General features: G+C 50.2%; 1 protein-coding gene across 4 annotated transcripts in view; it reads left to right on the top strand.

Annotated features, from left to right (window-relative positions):
* The window catches only part of Myo5b (myosin VB), a 279722-nt gene that overhangs the window by 236909 nt on the left and 27275 nt on the right, over positions 1-15538 (top strand). For 2 of the 4 annotated variants that reach the window (XM_041639122.1, XM_041639121.1), the window contains exons 27-33: positions 774-839; positions 2255-2494; positions 3433-3533; positions 8720-8797; positions 11566-11764; positions 12795-12888; positions 14971-15114. In XM_041639122.1, the coding sequence (XP_041495056.1) occupies positions 774-839; positions 2255-2494; positions 3433-3533; positions 8720-8797; positions 11566-11764; positions 12795-12888; positions 14971-15114 (922 nt within the window). The remainder of the gene's footprint in view (positions 1-773; positions 840-2254; positions 2495-3432; positions 3534-8719; positions 8798-11565; positions 11765-12794; positions 12889-14970; positions 15115-15538) is intronic. The other 2 variants (XM_041639124.1, XM_041639123.1) reach the window with 1 other exon arrangement.

Here is a 15538-nt window from a genome sequence, read left to right as displayed (position 1 = left end):
TCCATCCCCTAAGACCCTGTCTCCAGATGAGGTCACATTCACAGGGAGAGGAATTTAGGACTTAAAAGTATTAGGGGTGTATAATTTAATCCATGATGCAGTATTATGTGTAGAAATAAGAGCAGCGGGGCTGCGTCCCCAACACCCCAGCTGCCTGCTAGCTTATGCCCAAAATAACAACACACAAACTGTATTCATTTAAACACTTCTTGGCCCTTTAGCTCTAGCCCTTACTGGCTAATTCTGATATCCTGATCAACCCATCTCTAATAATCTGTGAGAACCGGTCTTACCGGGAAGATTCTAGCCTAGTCCATCCTGGGTCGGAGCTTCATGGCATGTGTCTGCCCAGGAGCGGGGCATGGCGTCTCTCCGAGGCATCTGCTCCCGAGAGGAAAGCTGTGGAGTCTAAGCTCACTTCCTCTTCCTCCCAGTGTTCTGTTCTGTTTACTCCTCCCACCTATCTTCTAACCAATAAAATGGGCCAAGGCAGTTCCTTTATTAGCCAATGACCTTCCTCCATCAATTATGCATATTCATCCCGTCAGCGGCCATGGGGGCATTGTGATACAGTGGAGGGGGAGTTGTTTTGGGGGGATTCATGGTAGCCCGAATACTGGGCTGCTTTTTGAAGGAGGTGGGGATACAGTTGTGGAGGGTGAGGTTGCCAGCTATTCCTGCAAAAGCAGAGTGAGAAAGTTCGGCTGCCATCAGAAATCTCTGCAGCGCGTGTACCCTGTGGTCTGTGCTTACCTCTCTGTCCTCCTGCGCAGGTGGAACAGCAGAACAATGGCATAGATGTGGACCACGATGCAGATCTGGCTTACAACAGTCTGAAGGTAAGGCTGTCTGTTCTCTGGCACAGCTGGGCTTCAGGACACTGGGTCCTCAGTGCCAGTCTGCTCACCAGGAGAGCCATAGGCAAGTGACAGCATTCCTCCACTTCCACACTCTCACCTTGAAAATGAAGGGGAGTGAAACACGTGTCTCCCCTACCTAAAACAGCCCAGTTAAAATAAAATGTGGCCACAGGAATAAAATCACTTTGAAAAATACCCAGATATAAGGCAGGGGGTTCCCTGTGTAGCAGGTGCTGAGTTGGCAGAAGAGGGCAAAGTAGAACAGCAGAGGCTTCAGACCCAAGGAAGAAGGAAGGGACATCAGACCAGGCCCTTCCTTCCCGAAGACTTCCTAATGAGGCGCTTTCAACAGTCTGCTGGTCACTAATAGAGCAACAATTTGCTAATAGCCATTGCCCAAAAAAAACCAACCCTTGAACCATGAACCGTTTCTGTGGCTTCCATTTCCCAACTATTTTTCACTGTGGTAAAGTATATATATTATGAAATTTATTATTTTAACAATTCTAAGTGTATATGAGGATTCATCCATAATGTACAAGCGGCTCACTGTTGTTCACCCTGTAATCTACTTATCTCGCCAAACCTTTCTCCACTGAAGAATTTCCGTCCTCCCTCCCCACAGCCCCAGTCAAACACTATTCTACTTCCTGTCTCTCCGCTCTATAGATGCCTCATACAGTGGGCTCGTGACATCTGTCTTCTTGTGGCAGTTTATTAATCAATGCCTTCAAGAGTCATTCAGTCACATATGTTGTCGTCCTGATTGAGGCACTCAGTTGCATTCCCTGGACTCACTTGGCTTTGTCCTCTTACTCAGATAACAGAGGTTCTGCCCAGTGGGATTTGGCTCAGTCATCTTGTGACTCAAACAAGCACATCACTTTTTAAAGTCTCTAGAAAGTCACAGAGCAAATGAACACACAAGGCTTTAGGAAGTCCTATTGATAGCATGTTATTTAGAACTGTAAGTTTGGGGCGCATAGCTTGGTGACAGAGAACTTGTCCTGGCTTTGATCCCCAACACTACATATGTATAAACATGCATATATATATACATACATACATACATACATACATACACACGCAGTCACAGCTATCAGTCCAGCATTACCACAAAAGAATTTCATGGCCAAATGTGCTTAAAACATATATTACATCCCCAGGGAATACTACAGAGTGTGTCAGGTGCAGTTATCTGAGAACTTGGGGTGATAGGTTTAGTCACTAAACTGACCACTGATGACATCAGAACTTGAGCCATGTATGTCTTCATTCAAAACAGTAAGTTGCTCTTTCGGTAGACAGGGAAAGTTAAGGCAAGAGAGGAGACGGGCTGGGAACGTGTTGTGGGTCCAGGAAACAGCAAGCTGTGCCTCTTGGCTGTCTTGCAGAGACAAGAGCTTGAGTCAGAGAATAAGAAACTGAAGAACGACCTGAATGAGCTGAGGAAAGCTGTTGCTGACCAAGCCATGCAGGACAACTCCACCCATAGCTCCCCGGACAGCTACAGCCTCCTGTTGAACCAGCTCAAGCTGGCCAATGAGGAGCTGGAGGTCCGCAAAGAGGAGGTGCTGATCCTCAGGACCCAGATCATGAACACTGACCAGCGCCGATTGGCTGGCAAGAACATGGTGAGGAGGTGGCGATGGCAGCCACGGGTGGGCTTCTTGGGGCGACACTGAGCCAGTCGGCTTGTGGGTTTGTATGTCTTTACTCTTGGGGCTCTTAAATCTGAAGAGCAAGATGTCTGTCTTCAGGGTCTCTGAAAGCAGATCAGGGGTCTGGCGCCATTTCTTCATGACCTTTATGATCAAGAGATGGGACTAGAAGTGTCTAGAATTTACTGAACTTAAGAAAGTGATCACGGAGGCTGGAGAGATGGTTTAGCAGTTAAGAGTGCTTCAGTGGCCTTGCAAAGGACCAGAGTTCAGTTCCTGGCACCCACAACTCACAACTGCCTATAAATCCAGCCCCACGGGTATCTGAGGCCCTCTTCTGGCCTCCATAGGCACTGCACTCATACGGCCAGACATGCGTGAATTTTTTTTTTTTTTTTGATTAAGAAAATGTTCAAAAGACACAGATAACCATAGTGGCTGTTTTTCATGTTTTTCATGACCCTTGTTGTTCATTTTGTCTCTGGGGGGATTTCTCCATCAACCCCTGCAGAGTTATGAGTCCCCTTCATGTGTGTTTCTGATATTCTCACCTTCAAGGGCAGGTTGTAGAGTGGGAGGGAGGGACCAGAGGTGAATAGCCTGGACCACTCTAGACATGGGCCCTAGGAATGACACTTGAATCATGTCCTTTGATGTAACCGCTTTCTCCTCATAGGATGCTGGTCAGCTGCCCCACTGTTTGCTCTCAGTGCCTCACAGCCAGGCCCTGCTAAGGCTGTATCCTTCCACCCTCTTGAAGTCCTGCCCCTGCCTGCATTGAACAGCAGCAGGCTATTTCTGCAGGCCTCCCTCTCTTCCCAAAAGCACATTTATACACCTCTGTATTAGAGACCCATTGCCTAGACGTCGTTAGCACAACCAGAGTTAGTTTCCATTTGTGTGTTTTCTAGGAGCCGAACATCAATGCCAGAACAAGCTGGCCCAACAGTGAAAAACACGTGGACCAGGAAGATGCCATTGAGGCCTATCATGGGGTCTGCCAGACAAACAGGTAGGACCCCCTCTGAGAGCTGGACCTGGAGAAAGTGAGAGACAGTCTGGCGACAGGAGGGGCCGTTGTCTAGCCTAGCATGTTCCAACCTATCCCTTAGGTACTGGCCATCTGCCCAACATCGGGGAATTATCTCTTGGAAAGAGAAGGCCCTTTGGGAACCTACCAATAGAAAACATTTGTTTAAAATTGCTAGAAGCAGTGGACTCTCCAGAAAGAGCAGTGAACCCTCCCAAAAGTGCAGTGAACCCTCCAGAAAGAGCAGTGAACCCTCCCGAAAGTGCAGTGAACCCTCCCGAAAGTGCAGTGAACCCTCCCGAAAGCACCAGAGGGCCATGCCATAAACACACCCTGAGTTTGCTTCCTCTGAAGACTGAAGTACTTAGGATTTCCAGATCTCCTGCTGCCATCCCTCTTCTGCAGATGAGGAGACTGGGGCCCAGAAGGATTGAGCAGTTTTAGGCATGCAGCTGGCCAGAGCAAAATCCAGGAGGCCTGGCTTCCAGGCTGCGTTGTCCCACCTCCACCCCGCGTGGGAAACCAGAAGCAGAGATGTAGCCAGCCCCCAATTCTCCCTAAAGAAGAAAGTGAAGGATTGAAGGTGACTCTCTGCGCTAAAGCCGGAGTCAAGATGCAGTCAACTTGAATTCTCTTGGGTGGAAGATAAGGAGTGAGATGAATGAGAAAAAGAGCGCGGGTAGTATTAAATTAGAAAGCAAGCTGGCAGCCGTGCTGGGCTTATCGCTCTGGTCTTCAGAACCGAAATTGCTCCCAGCCCTCTTTCTGTTCTTCCCTGCAGCTGTCAGGAGTCTAGTCCTCCGTCTAGGTCTTTCCAGGGGCTGTTTAGTGCCCCAGATTTTGTCTTCTTACCTCAATAACAATGGAGGTGATGAGAAAAAAAACAGTCTTTACTATATCCTGCAATCATCCTGTGCTCAGAAAGCTCAGCTAGCCCAGCAAGCAATAGTGAACTAATAGCTGAGAACCTGAGTTAAAAAAAGAGCAGCTGCCTAGAGGAGGAGAAGTCAGGACCTAGGTCCCCAGTAACTGCCCCGTTAGGCACCATAGAAGACTTGCCTTTCAGCTTTGTCCCAGCCTCCGCTTTGAGACAGTTTTGTGATTACTGCAAATCCAAGCATTACAGGGGAAAGCAGCTGATCTTACTGGCAAGGAAGGGGAGTTAGGCTGTGATTCTGGGGATCCCGGATAAGCACCCCCTTATGACAAGGGTGTTGTGAAGGTAGACATTTGCTATGCCTTTTCTGTGGTTGGCCTGTAATGGAGAGGTGTACATACATACAAATTGTGTCTTAAATGTGTGGTCGAGTGGAGTCCCTTTAGAATCTGATAAAATGTGTACCTAGCCTGTGTTCAGGCTAGAGTTCTGAGACGATTCCTGATATACTTCAGTTCCCATGTGCAGTCTCTCACATTCAGCACGCTTCCCACTTGCTGAGTTCTCATGGCCTGTCGAGATATGCAGAGAGGGTCTGCCTGTTCTGTCTCCTGCACTGTGAGCCTACGGACAAGGGTCTCCCCTGCACTGGGAGCCTGCGGGCAAGGGTCTCCCCTGCACTGGGAGCCTGCGGGCAAGGGTCTCCCCTGCACTGGGAGCCTGCGGGCAAGGGTCTTCCCTGCACTGGGAGCCGCAGGCAAGCATCTCTCTTGCACTGGGAGCCTAAAGGCAGGTGTCTCCCCTACACTATGACCCTGCAGGTAAGTAGTGCTGAGACCTGCTCTGGCCAGAACTCCCAGAGCGTGAAACACTCCCTCTTCTTCTTCTGCAAGCTCATGCTGCCATCTTGGGAGCTAGGAGCAGCCAGCATTGTTCTGATTGCTTTACTTACAGAAAAGCTAAGGAAAAGAAACAGCCACAGAAGCCAAGCTTAGAGATGGAAGTCTTTCATCCTCTCCCAGCTGGTTCTGGGAGACTGATGGCGCTGTGGACTGTGAGAGAAGCTGCTGCCACCCCCAGGCCAGCCTCCCCAAGTCAGGCCATCCCGGTCACAGAGCTGGCTTAGAACTTGGGAACAGAGTGTGGCTGGACTCAGGTTAGGCCTGGCTTCAAGAACAGTACTTCTCTCCCCTGTACACTTCACCAAAGTCCTGCCAGGCTGTAGTTGTTGTTCAGGTCCACTGGAGGGGCCAGTTCTTAGAGAGACAAGTACACCTAGACAGAACCTAGTTCTGAAGGCAGCTGCTTCCCTCATGTGACCTCTTTCTCCCTCTGTGCCTGTGCTCCTGATCTGCTTCTCAGAGGCCCCAGCAAAAATCCTGGGCTGCTGGGAAAAGTACGAACTAAAGTAAGTGCCCAGAAAGCACGTAGGGATCCTCCTGCACACAAGTGGCCGACCAGCCTCAACATACCTGCATATATGACAGAGTATGATTGCTTGGTCTGTTCTCCAAGGTCTGCAGGGGGAAGTGCATCCCCTCTGAAGCCATTTCTGGGGCATGACCTCTACAGCGAGCAGAAAATACTTCCGAGGTCATCCAGCTTACTGTGTTAGCCTAACACATGGACGATCAGGCCAGAGAATGCAGAAAAGTGTCCCTGGTGGGGCTCCTGGCTCCACACTGAACCGCAGACCTTGCTGTTTATTCCTTTGAAGTTAGCCACTTCAGGAGCAGCTCCTGGTAGGAGGGCCTATGCACAGGCGCTCCCTAAGTATTTGTTGATTTCCTGAAGCTGAGCTGTTTGGATTTTCCTCTTCACACCAGCAGATGTCACTCCCTCCCCAGCCACACTCCCAAGCACAGACAGGAAGGGGTCTGAGACTCTGGTACTTTGGGTCTCTTTGACCTAAGAGCAAAAGTCTCTACTGAGTCCTGAGTCGGTTCACCAGTTTTTAATTTACGCATGTGACTGTTTTCTTGTCGCGAAGCCAAGTATTTGGGCGGTCCATCATTGCCTTTTACCATTCTCCACGATAACAGGCATGTGACAGAAGCCAGCACCCTTTCCCTGTGAAGTTAGGAACAGGGGGACGGATGCTAACTTCCTGGAAGTATGTCTGGGCCTCTGTCTCACATGCACCACTTGGGAAAGTAGGAGAACTCCAGAAGGGAGGCAGAGTTCTCAGAGACCAGCAGTCCCTCTCAGGCTCTAAAGCAAGGCTGGGGGAGCTTTTAAAGAAGACTGGGAGACCCCCAGAGGTCCAGCCAGGTGCCAACACCTCTCTACTTGCAGCGGAGGGGATGGCCAGAGAACAGCATGCTGGCCTCCATCCCTCCTCAGCCCTCATGTACACTGGGCATTTCCAAGAACTCCTGCAGCCCCAGAGCCTCCTTTGGAGTAAAGCATTGCTACAAAGGACCCTAGGTCGATGCAAGCCTTACCATCTGAGAACAGTAGGTGCAGATATCAGCCCCTACTCAGCACAGCCTTAGGTCCTCAGGGATGTTCTGGGACGTGTGAATTGCCCAGGACACCTAACTGCTGGGCACAGAAAGAGGAAGCAGAATCTGGCTGTCTTAGTTACCTTTCCATTGCTGTGATTAGGCACCATGACCAAGGTCATTAATAGAAAAAGTAATTTGGGTCTTAGAGTTTCAGAGAGTTAGGGTCCATGACCATCATGGCGAGGAACATGGCAGCATGGTGCTGGAGCAGTAGCTTAGGGCCTGTGCCTTGATCTTGCAGCACAAAGCCGAGAAAGAAAAATGCTGAGAATGGCAAAGCCCTCTGAAACCTCAAAGCCCACCCTTGCTAACACACCTCCTCCAATCAGGTCCTCCCCCCTAATCCTTCCCTAACAATCCCACCAACTGGGGACCAAGTGCTCAAACATATACGCCACTGGGGGCCATTCTCATCCAAAGCACCACATTGGTGAAGTTCCAGGCATTTACAAGGTGGAAGGCTTAGATCCTCAAAATAAACTTGTTGGCATTAATCCTCCTCACTGCCCTGCCACAGAGATGGGAGCTTCTAACACTAAGGGGTTGGCCCTAGACTGGGAATAAACGCCATGGAAAGGCCACAGAAGTGGATTTTCAGAGGCGGGTTGGTACAGATGTGGGTACCCCAGCCCAAAAGACAGACTGTGTAAGCACTACAGGTCTGGGTTCCTCCTGCTAGCAGCTAGCTCTGGAAGGATCTGGAATGGATACTTTCAGCCCTTAGGCTTTACTCAAAACTTGACAAAGTAAGACAGCAGCTGACTTGACCAGGACTGTTTGGTTTGACATCTGGATTTTGGGATGGGGTGAATAGTTTCTCTGTTAGTCTGTATGGACTAATTCCCCCACCCCCCATGATTCATGCCCTCTACCAGCTAGCCCACTGACCTTTAAAGACACGCTTTGCCAAGGAATTTGTGGGGTGAGATAAGAAGAGAACTTGGCACAGTGACCTCCAAGAAGCACCTTGGCCAATATTAGGCAGATGATACGACCGAAAGAAGATACCAGGGACCTGATTTCACGGGTTGACTGGACAGGGAAATGGCTGTAACTTAAGTCAAGGGAAGACATAGTTTGGTTCTCAGCCTGTAAGTTTGTTGTTGTTAACTTTAATACACTTATACACCACACACACACACACACACACACACACACACACACACACACACTTAGCTGTAAGGATAGCTGGAGTTGAGGTTAGTTATCAATTACTTGCTCTTAGAGAATGGCAGAAAGCTGTGCATTGAAAGCAAAACGTGCAATTTCCTTCCTTACCCTGGTGGAGGCCAGCATCCCCCAGGTGCCTCACTGTAGTACAGCATACTCCATACAGTGAGGACCTACTCAGCCCCTGTGCCTTCTCCAGATCCTGTTTAGACTTGTCTCCTTGTTCTTTCTACTCCTTCAAATGGAAGGAAGCATGGCGGGTGTGAGACATGGAAGTGCCGTGGTCCAGCCTGTGCTACTGTGTGGCTGCTGTTTGTAGAGTCACTGCAACAGCTCCTTGCTGTCTTTAGCAACATGCACCTGACCTGCAGCTGTTGGTGGATTTCTTCGAGACCACGTGAACCTCTTCCCCAGACAGTACCTGAAACCTGGGAAGCTTGAGGAGGATGCTATCTGCAAGCACCTAGAGCGTGGGAGCCAGAGAGAAGTGCAGGAAAGAGCCTGCAGTCTGTACCCTTTTCTTGACTCCAAGCCTTGCCTGTCAGCTTTCCAGTCTGTCTCAATGCCTCTCTCTTCTCCACTGGACACCCTGTCTTTCTGTACTTTATTTCTAGCCAGACTGAGGATTGGGGATATTTGAATGAAGATGGAGAACTCGGCTTGGCTTACCAAGGCCTAAAGCAAGTTGCCAGGTCAAACATGTTCCCGTCTTGTATGTGCTTCATCTATGTGCCTGCTCTTGTCTATGTTCCTTGTTTTGGCTTGAGCAACTGTGAGAGTATGGGGCACAGTTCACATGGCTTCCAGCCAGCAGACCTTGGGGCATCCATTCATCATTTTGTGTCTAGGCAGTGTTGATGACATTAGCAGAAACTGCTTGCCTGGGCCAAGATGATGGCACTAGATGGCCCAGTTGAACCTTAGGAACCACGTGGCCCAACTCTTCATTCTATAGGTGGAGAGAAGAGAAATTACACAGCTGTTGAGGAAAAGCTGCAAAGGAAACTTAGCTGTGGGACTCCAGCTCCCACGGTACTGACATGCTACATGCCAACCTTCTTAACCCTTCAGGGTGAGCCAAAGACCTAGATTGCATGCTGGCTGTCCTGCAAGTACAAGGCTCCTTAGCACATGCTATGAGCATGTTGCTGGTCCCAGTCCTAAAAGCTGGTGCTGCCGGTATATTCTGCTGTCTGACCCTCACCGCATCCTTGCAAGCACAGTTTAGCAGGCTTAGCTGGTTAAATTCTGGTTAAGTAGACAATTGAACATTTGATATCATCAGCAAAACTGACCGCAACCTTCTTCAGCAGTGGGTGAACAGTTTAGCCAGGGACATGCGCAGAGTGAGGTCAGCACCTAGACCTGTCATATTTGCTGTGACTTTTAGAGAACAGAAGCATAACCTTGGTCATTTGTTTCCCACAAGAAATTGGGTGGTGGTCATCAGGGAGTGTTTCTTGCTCAGAGAGGTGGATGTGTGCTAGGCCTGGCTCCCTCTGTGACTCGGTGCTGCCCACACCTCAGTCTAACCTGCCATGTGGCCTCTCCATGCTGCTGCTGCTGCTGCTGCTGCTGCTGCTGCTGCTGCTGCTGCTGCTGCTGCTGGTAAGATAATGGGGATTCCTAACGGCAGTGAGGGAGCAGCACATCTAGTGCTACAGCCTATCAGTCCATAACCTGCGTGGGCGATGTGATCAGGCTCCTTATTGTCAGCTGGTGGATCAGAGCCTGCCCTGCATCACAGGGCCACTGCACATCAGGGCCATCACCTCAGGTAAAGCTTTACACATCCAGAAAGTCCAGAAGCATTAGCTGCTGCCTGGTTCTACTGTGTTTCTACTGTGGTTGGTATTCGACAAGGTCAGGGTCCTACCAGTCAGAGTTTGCTTTGTTCGAGTAGGAACCGATGTGTGCCTTCCTAGGCCCCTCCTCATGTCTGTCACAAGATTGGATGTGGTACAAAGAAAAATCAAGTGAATGCGTTAGAAATTAACACACAGGTCCATGCTTCAGGAGACCTTTTGGATGCTGGGATAGGAATCTTACTCCTGGCGTAGAGTCCTAAGCTGAATCCACTTGAGATGAGGCAGATGCAAGCAGGGTTCCACAGCATGTCAGAAAGGGGTCCTGGGACAGCTCCCTAGAACCAAAAGATCCACGACCTCTTTCCTGTTAACTTTATATCTTACGCTGATGAGGTTTGAGTATGTTGTAGCCAATGCTGAATGTTGTCTGAATACTCTGTGCTATCTAAATGCTGGCTTCATTACCAGAGTTATCTCCTCCCGCCTCGTGTTACTGTTGTTTCCCATTCGTCATAGACCCGTGGTGGTAGGCAAATCCCTTCATCATTTTCTTTCCTTTGCATCACTTTGCTGAGGAGCCCTTGTACATGCCAGGCTGTGGAGCTGACTTGGCTGCCTAGAATGTGGAAGCCAACAAAGCCGACTTCTGCTTCCTCTCTGGCTCCCCCTTCTCTATGGTAGAAGAGACCAGTACAGCAGCAAACGCATGGCAGCTGCCTACTCCTTGCCATCTGGATATCAGGAGATGTCCCCAGGGACCATCCTGAGCAGAATCTCTACTACATCCCAGGAAAAAACTGGTGTGACCGGGTCCTTCAGAACCCCACCGACCATGTCCCTTTATGCAGAAGATGACTAACTAGAAAGCTAGAACAGGTAACTGAGGTCACAGGAGACGCCCCTGTTGCATCTGGCCATGTCAGGGTCAGATCCAAGCTGAGGCTGCTGCTGAACCACAGACTCCTTCCCTATTAACACAGGCAGGTGCTCTCTGTGGGTGCCTGGTGCTGTAGCTATGAGCCCCTTAGAACTCTCAGAGCCTCTTCTGGATCTTTGTCTCTTATGACTCGTTCCCCCCAAATAGTCTTAGCTGTTTAGAGCAGAGGAAAAGTTGTAAAAGATTACCTATAAGATAAAGTTGGGCAATAAATGTGGAAATGAAAGACAAAACATTAGCTCTTCTCCTTCTAAAAAATGAGAGGACTCTACTGAAGGGAAAATTAATATAATTAGCTCTGTTTATCAGCATTTTGTCTTTATAAGGAAGTTTTTACAAACTTTGGAGCAGACGACGACAATGCTATTTAAAGGACACTATGAGACATTTATCTGTGTTAACATCATATTGTCGTGGAGACAATCTCTCAATCCTAAATTAGTAGTCTGTGTCCATAAGAAAAATAAATGAGGGTGGCAAAAGAAGTCTAAACCCACGGGTGCCTTTGGCCTTGGTTTCTGGTCATCTAAGAGGATGGCAAGTCGACATGCTTGCCCAGTGATACCTACCTTCCCGCTGTGCTCATCCCTGTTGGGGGTCACATGATTGCTCCCGCTATGTGCTTGGCTGCTCCCCTGTTGTGTTTGTCTGTGGCCCCTCACTATGGGTGCCCACCCCAGCCACACAGTGACCTGGCCTGCTCTCCTGGGTGCAGGTTGCTGGAGGCACAGCTGCAGGCCCAGAGCCTGGAGCACGAGGAGGAAGTGGAACGTCTCAAGACCCAGGTGGAGACCCTGAAGGAGGAGATGGACAAGCAGCAGCAGACCTTTTGCCAGACCCTGCTGCTCTCACCAGAGGCCCAGGTGGAATTTGGCGTCCAGCAGGAGATATCTCGGCTCACCAATGAGAACCTGGTAAGTGGCCGTGTCTCGTGGATTATAGTTCTTGGGATCATTTCTCTCTAATTAGACTTGTCTGCTAAGCCCACAGCACTGGTATTAATCTTGTAACAGACTCTCTTCTTCAGGTCTACCTTGAAGCCTTCTCCATCCTCTGGCTCCCACAGGCGCCGGCACTCCTATTCACTTACATACACACACACACACACACACACACACACACACACACAAATAAATCCTAAAAAATAAAATACTGTCCAAGCCTTGGACTCCAAGACAAAGGTTCTCTCTTGGCTTGGTGGTGGAGCACTTTTCTAGCTCACACTTACCTAGCCTTGGGTTCTATACCCTGTAACACACACAGGGGTGGAATGTGAGACTACACACCAAAGATGTTCCAGAGGTCCCAGGATGAACTGCTAGCTTCTCCCTTTCCATCACTCTGGTTACTTAGACTTGGCTCTAATGGTCAAAGCAGGGCTCCTTTCCTCTTTCCCTTCCCTCCCTTAAAGAGCCACCGCCCAGCTGGATGAGGATAATAATGACTGCAAAGTCCTTCCTTGGACAGCTTGCTGTTCTAGGTCCCAATGGACTGCCTTGCTTCCAGTGGCAACAGTTGCTAGGGACTGGGGCCACAGCCCTGTCCTGTTTGGCTTCTGATCCCAGAAGCCTGTTTGACCCTGATCATTCCAGCTATCTGCCTTCCTTACTACACCTCCACAGCAAGTGCTGCCCGCCACCCCCTCGACACCTAGGCCAGGTGTCCTCCAAGGACGCTTGACTTAGGGAGAAGGTGCCAGAGTGCCCCAGGGGGAGGAATTCGCCCTGGGAGGAGTTCACGCTGTTGTTGCTGGCAGAATGAACTCTGACTCATTGCTCCTCCGGGGCTCTGAGCAGGTGCTGAGCCTGTGTGAGGTGGCCCTTCTGACCCTACTGGAGTGGGACTCCTTAGCCTCACTGGGCCCTGTGGTCCTGGCAAGGACTTTCCCATTCCTTCAGTGTGAGGCCAACCTTCTGCTCTTACACGGCTTCATTATGCTTTCAGGATTTTAAAGAATTGATAGAAAAACTGGAAAAGAATGAGAGGAAGCTGAAAAAGCAGCTGAAGATTTACATGAAGAAGGTCCAGGACTTAGAAGGTAGCGTGCCTGAGTGTGCATGAGTATGTCCCTGAGTGTGTGCCTGAGGCAGAGGTGACTCTGCCAGTCTGTGGGACTTCAGCCCACTGTCCCCTTCATCAGGTGGCTGTGCCTGCTCCAGCCCTGTCACGGGAGCTCACATCTCAGCAGGTAGAGACACCTGCTTGAGCAGGTGTGAGCCAGGTTCGGCAGGCTGGAGGTGTGAGCCACACGGGTTCATAGTGGTACCTGCCTTTGGCGGGCATAGAGTCAGAGGCGAGACTTTCTGGTGTGAAAGAACACTATGCCATGGGACGTCACAGCTAAACTTTCAATGTGGAGTCTAGCCCAGAGGGAGGGGCAGACAGAAGGTCTAAATCACTCTCCCAAAGCCCTGGGCATGTTCTTTCCTATAACTGCTGTACCCTCTCAGCAGGTGCTATCCTGCTTGGAGCCCTCAGGGCTCCTTGTGTCACAGATAACCCTCTTCATCTTTCCACCCTCAGCTCAAGAGCCACCACCCTAGCCTTGGAACCCTGCCCTGTGCTAGCCTGAGGCCACAGCCTCCTGGGCATATCACTGATCACAGAGTGCACAGCCACTACTTCTGTAGTGTCAGGGACATCTCTGCCCACACCAGGCACCTTGTGACCTTTTTTCAGTTGGTGGTCTGCACGTGCCCCTGTGAGTCCTCCATTATCTATGGGGCTTTTCTCTTCTGATCTCAGGCAGTCATTCTCCAAGTCTCTTGGCTTCCAACCTCTCCATTCTGCTCTGTTCAGCCTACCTCCCCCTCTTCCCCCCTTCTCCATGCTTTAGTCTATGCTCTTACTCCCCTGTGACCAAGCTTTACCCTCTGTTCCCAGGTGACTCGGTAGTTTCCCAGGGCCACTGCTGAGAGTACTATCTGCCCTCTTCCCTCCCCATAGCTAGCAGAGTGAAATCCCAGCTCTTACCTGGTTCTCCTCTGTATGCATACATATGTGTGGGCCCGTACACAGAGCATCCCTCCAGCCAGTTACAGATGCTTACCATGGATGATCGATCTCTTGCCTAGTTCTCTTCCCATTCAACTAGAGCAGTGGTTCTCAACCTGTGGGTCACGAACGCTTTGGGAGTCAAGGGGTCACCTAAGACCATCAGAAAACATAGATATTTACATTACAATTCATAACAGTAGCAAAGGTATAGTTATGAAGTAGCCATGAATATATTTTTATGGTTGGGGGCCACTCCAACGAGATGAACTCTATGACGGGGTCACAACATTAGGAAGGTTGAGAACCACTGCTCTAGGGGATGTTTTGATGGACCAGCCCTCTTCTTGCCTACTTTCTTCCCTCCTGCCTGGCTCTCTCAGTGTTCCGCCCCCACCAGCACCTCTGGTGAACGTTCCTGGCCTAGCACCTGGCCAACCTGTATTGTCAAGTGTTTTTCCATGCAAACACACAGAAGCATCCCCTAGATAGACTGGTGAGGGCAAAATGGGGACTTCACATGTGCCCTGAGGTGATGACAATACTCTCACACTGTTGCTACCCAGGTATACAATGAATAAGTATTAGGAGGCTACTATCTTCCTCTGGGCTAGGGGAAATGTCTGAATGGAACTGAACAAGTCCTTGTTATCCCCGTGGGTACCCCTAGATACCCATTAATTGTGCTTACATGGGCTCACACTACATTTAGATATGAGGTACCCCACTGATACCACCTGCTCCCGATGGCCAGTGCTGTGGTACCACAGGGAACTGAGTAGAACGGGCCTGGCTGACTCTCCTCCCAGACTCAGGGACCTTCCTTACAGCTTGGTAGGAGGAGAGAAACCCATGCCAGCAGGGCACGCTGAACATGGCTGCTACCACTTCTCCTATTTTCTCTGGTACAAAACCTACTCATTTCTCTTTCAGGGATTCTCCTCCCCTTGCCCACAGCAGACTCCAGCGAAAGTGCTGAAGTCCTTGACCCACAGAGAGCGAGGGTCCGGGCTGCAGGGACAGGCTACATTGAGTACCCTGAGCATGGTCCCCAGGCCGGGACGCCCCTTCTGCAGGCCTTCACCTGCACATTCTCACCACGTTTCTATCGTCTCGTTCCCATCAGCTGCCCAGGCACTGGCACAGAGTGACAGGAGGCACCATGAACTCACAAGACAGGTCACGGTCCAGCGAAAGGAGAAAGACTTCCAAGGCATGCTGGAGTACCACAAAGAGGACGAGGCTCTCCTCATCCGGAACCTGGTGACAGGTCAGGATCTGCACCGCTGTGCCCCCTGCCAACCCTGTATAGCCTCGCACCAGCACAGGGAACAGAGACCTCTGTTCTGCCAGCGGCCACATGGCTCCTGCCCACCCGTGCTTTTCTGTGGTGGCTGCTGCAGCCCTTCTTTCTCTGGGGAAGTTCAGGGTGGGCCATGGTGCTTTGGCAATAGCAGGACATTAGTGCAGGCTTGTCAGCGACTGTGCCAAATGCCATACCCACCTCGATTGTTTAATTCTCTCACCGTCTATGTCAGTAGGCACTGTACAAATCCTGACTTCATCTTGGAGAATGCGGAGATCTTTCTATTAACTTTCTTAGGTCACACAGGGCGTAGACAGTGGATCAGGGAGTCAAATGCCTCTGTTTGCAGGGTTTTAGTGCTGTTTAACCCGGCACATGTGAGTGTGGC

The sequence above is a fragment of the Microtus oregoni genome, unplaced genomic scaffold, assembly GCF_018167655.1.
Source record: "Microtus oregoni isolate MIOR12 unplaced genomic scaffold, Mior012 000057F_ref0000458, whole genome shotgun sequence".
Taxonomy (NCBI): Eukaryota; Metazoa; Chordata; class Mammalia; order Rodentia; family Cricetidae; genus Microtus; species Microtus oregoni.
The sequence above is the reverse complement of the archived record's forward strand: the minus strand, read 5'-3'. Positions and strand labels throughout refer to the sequence as shown.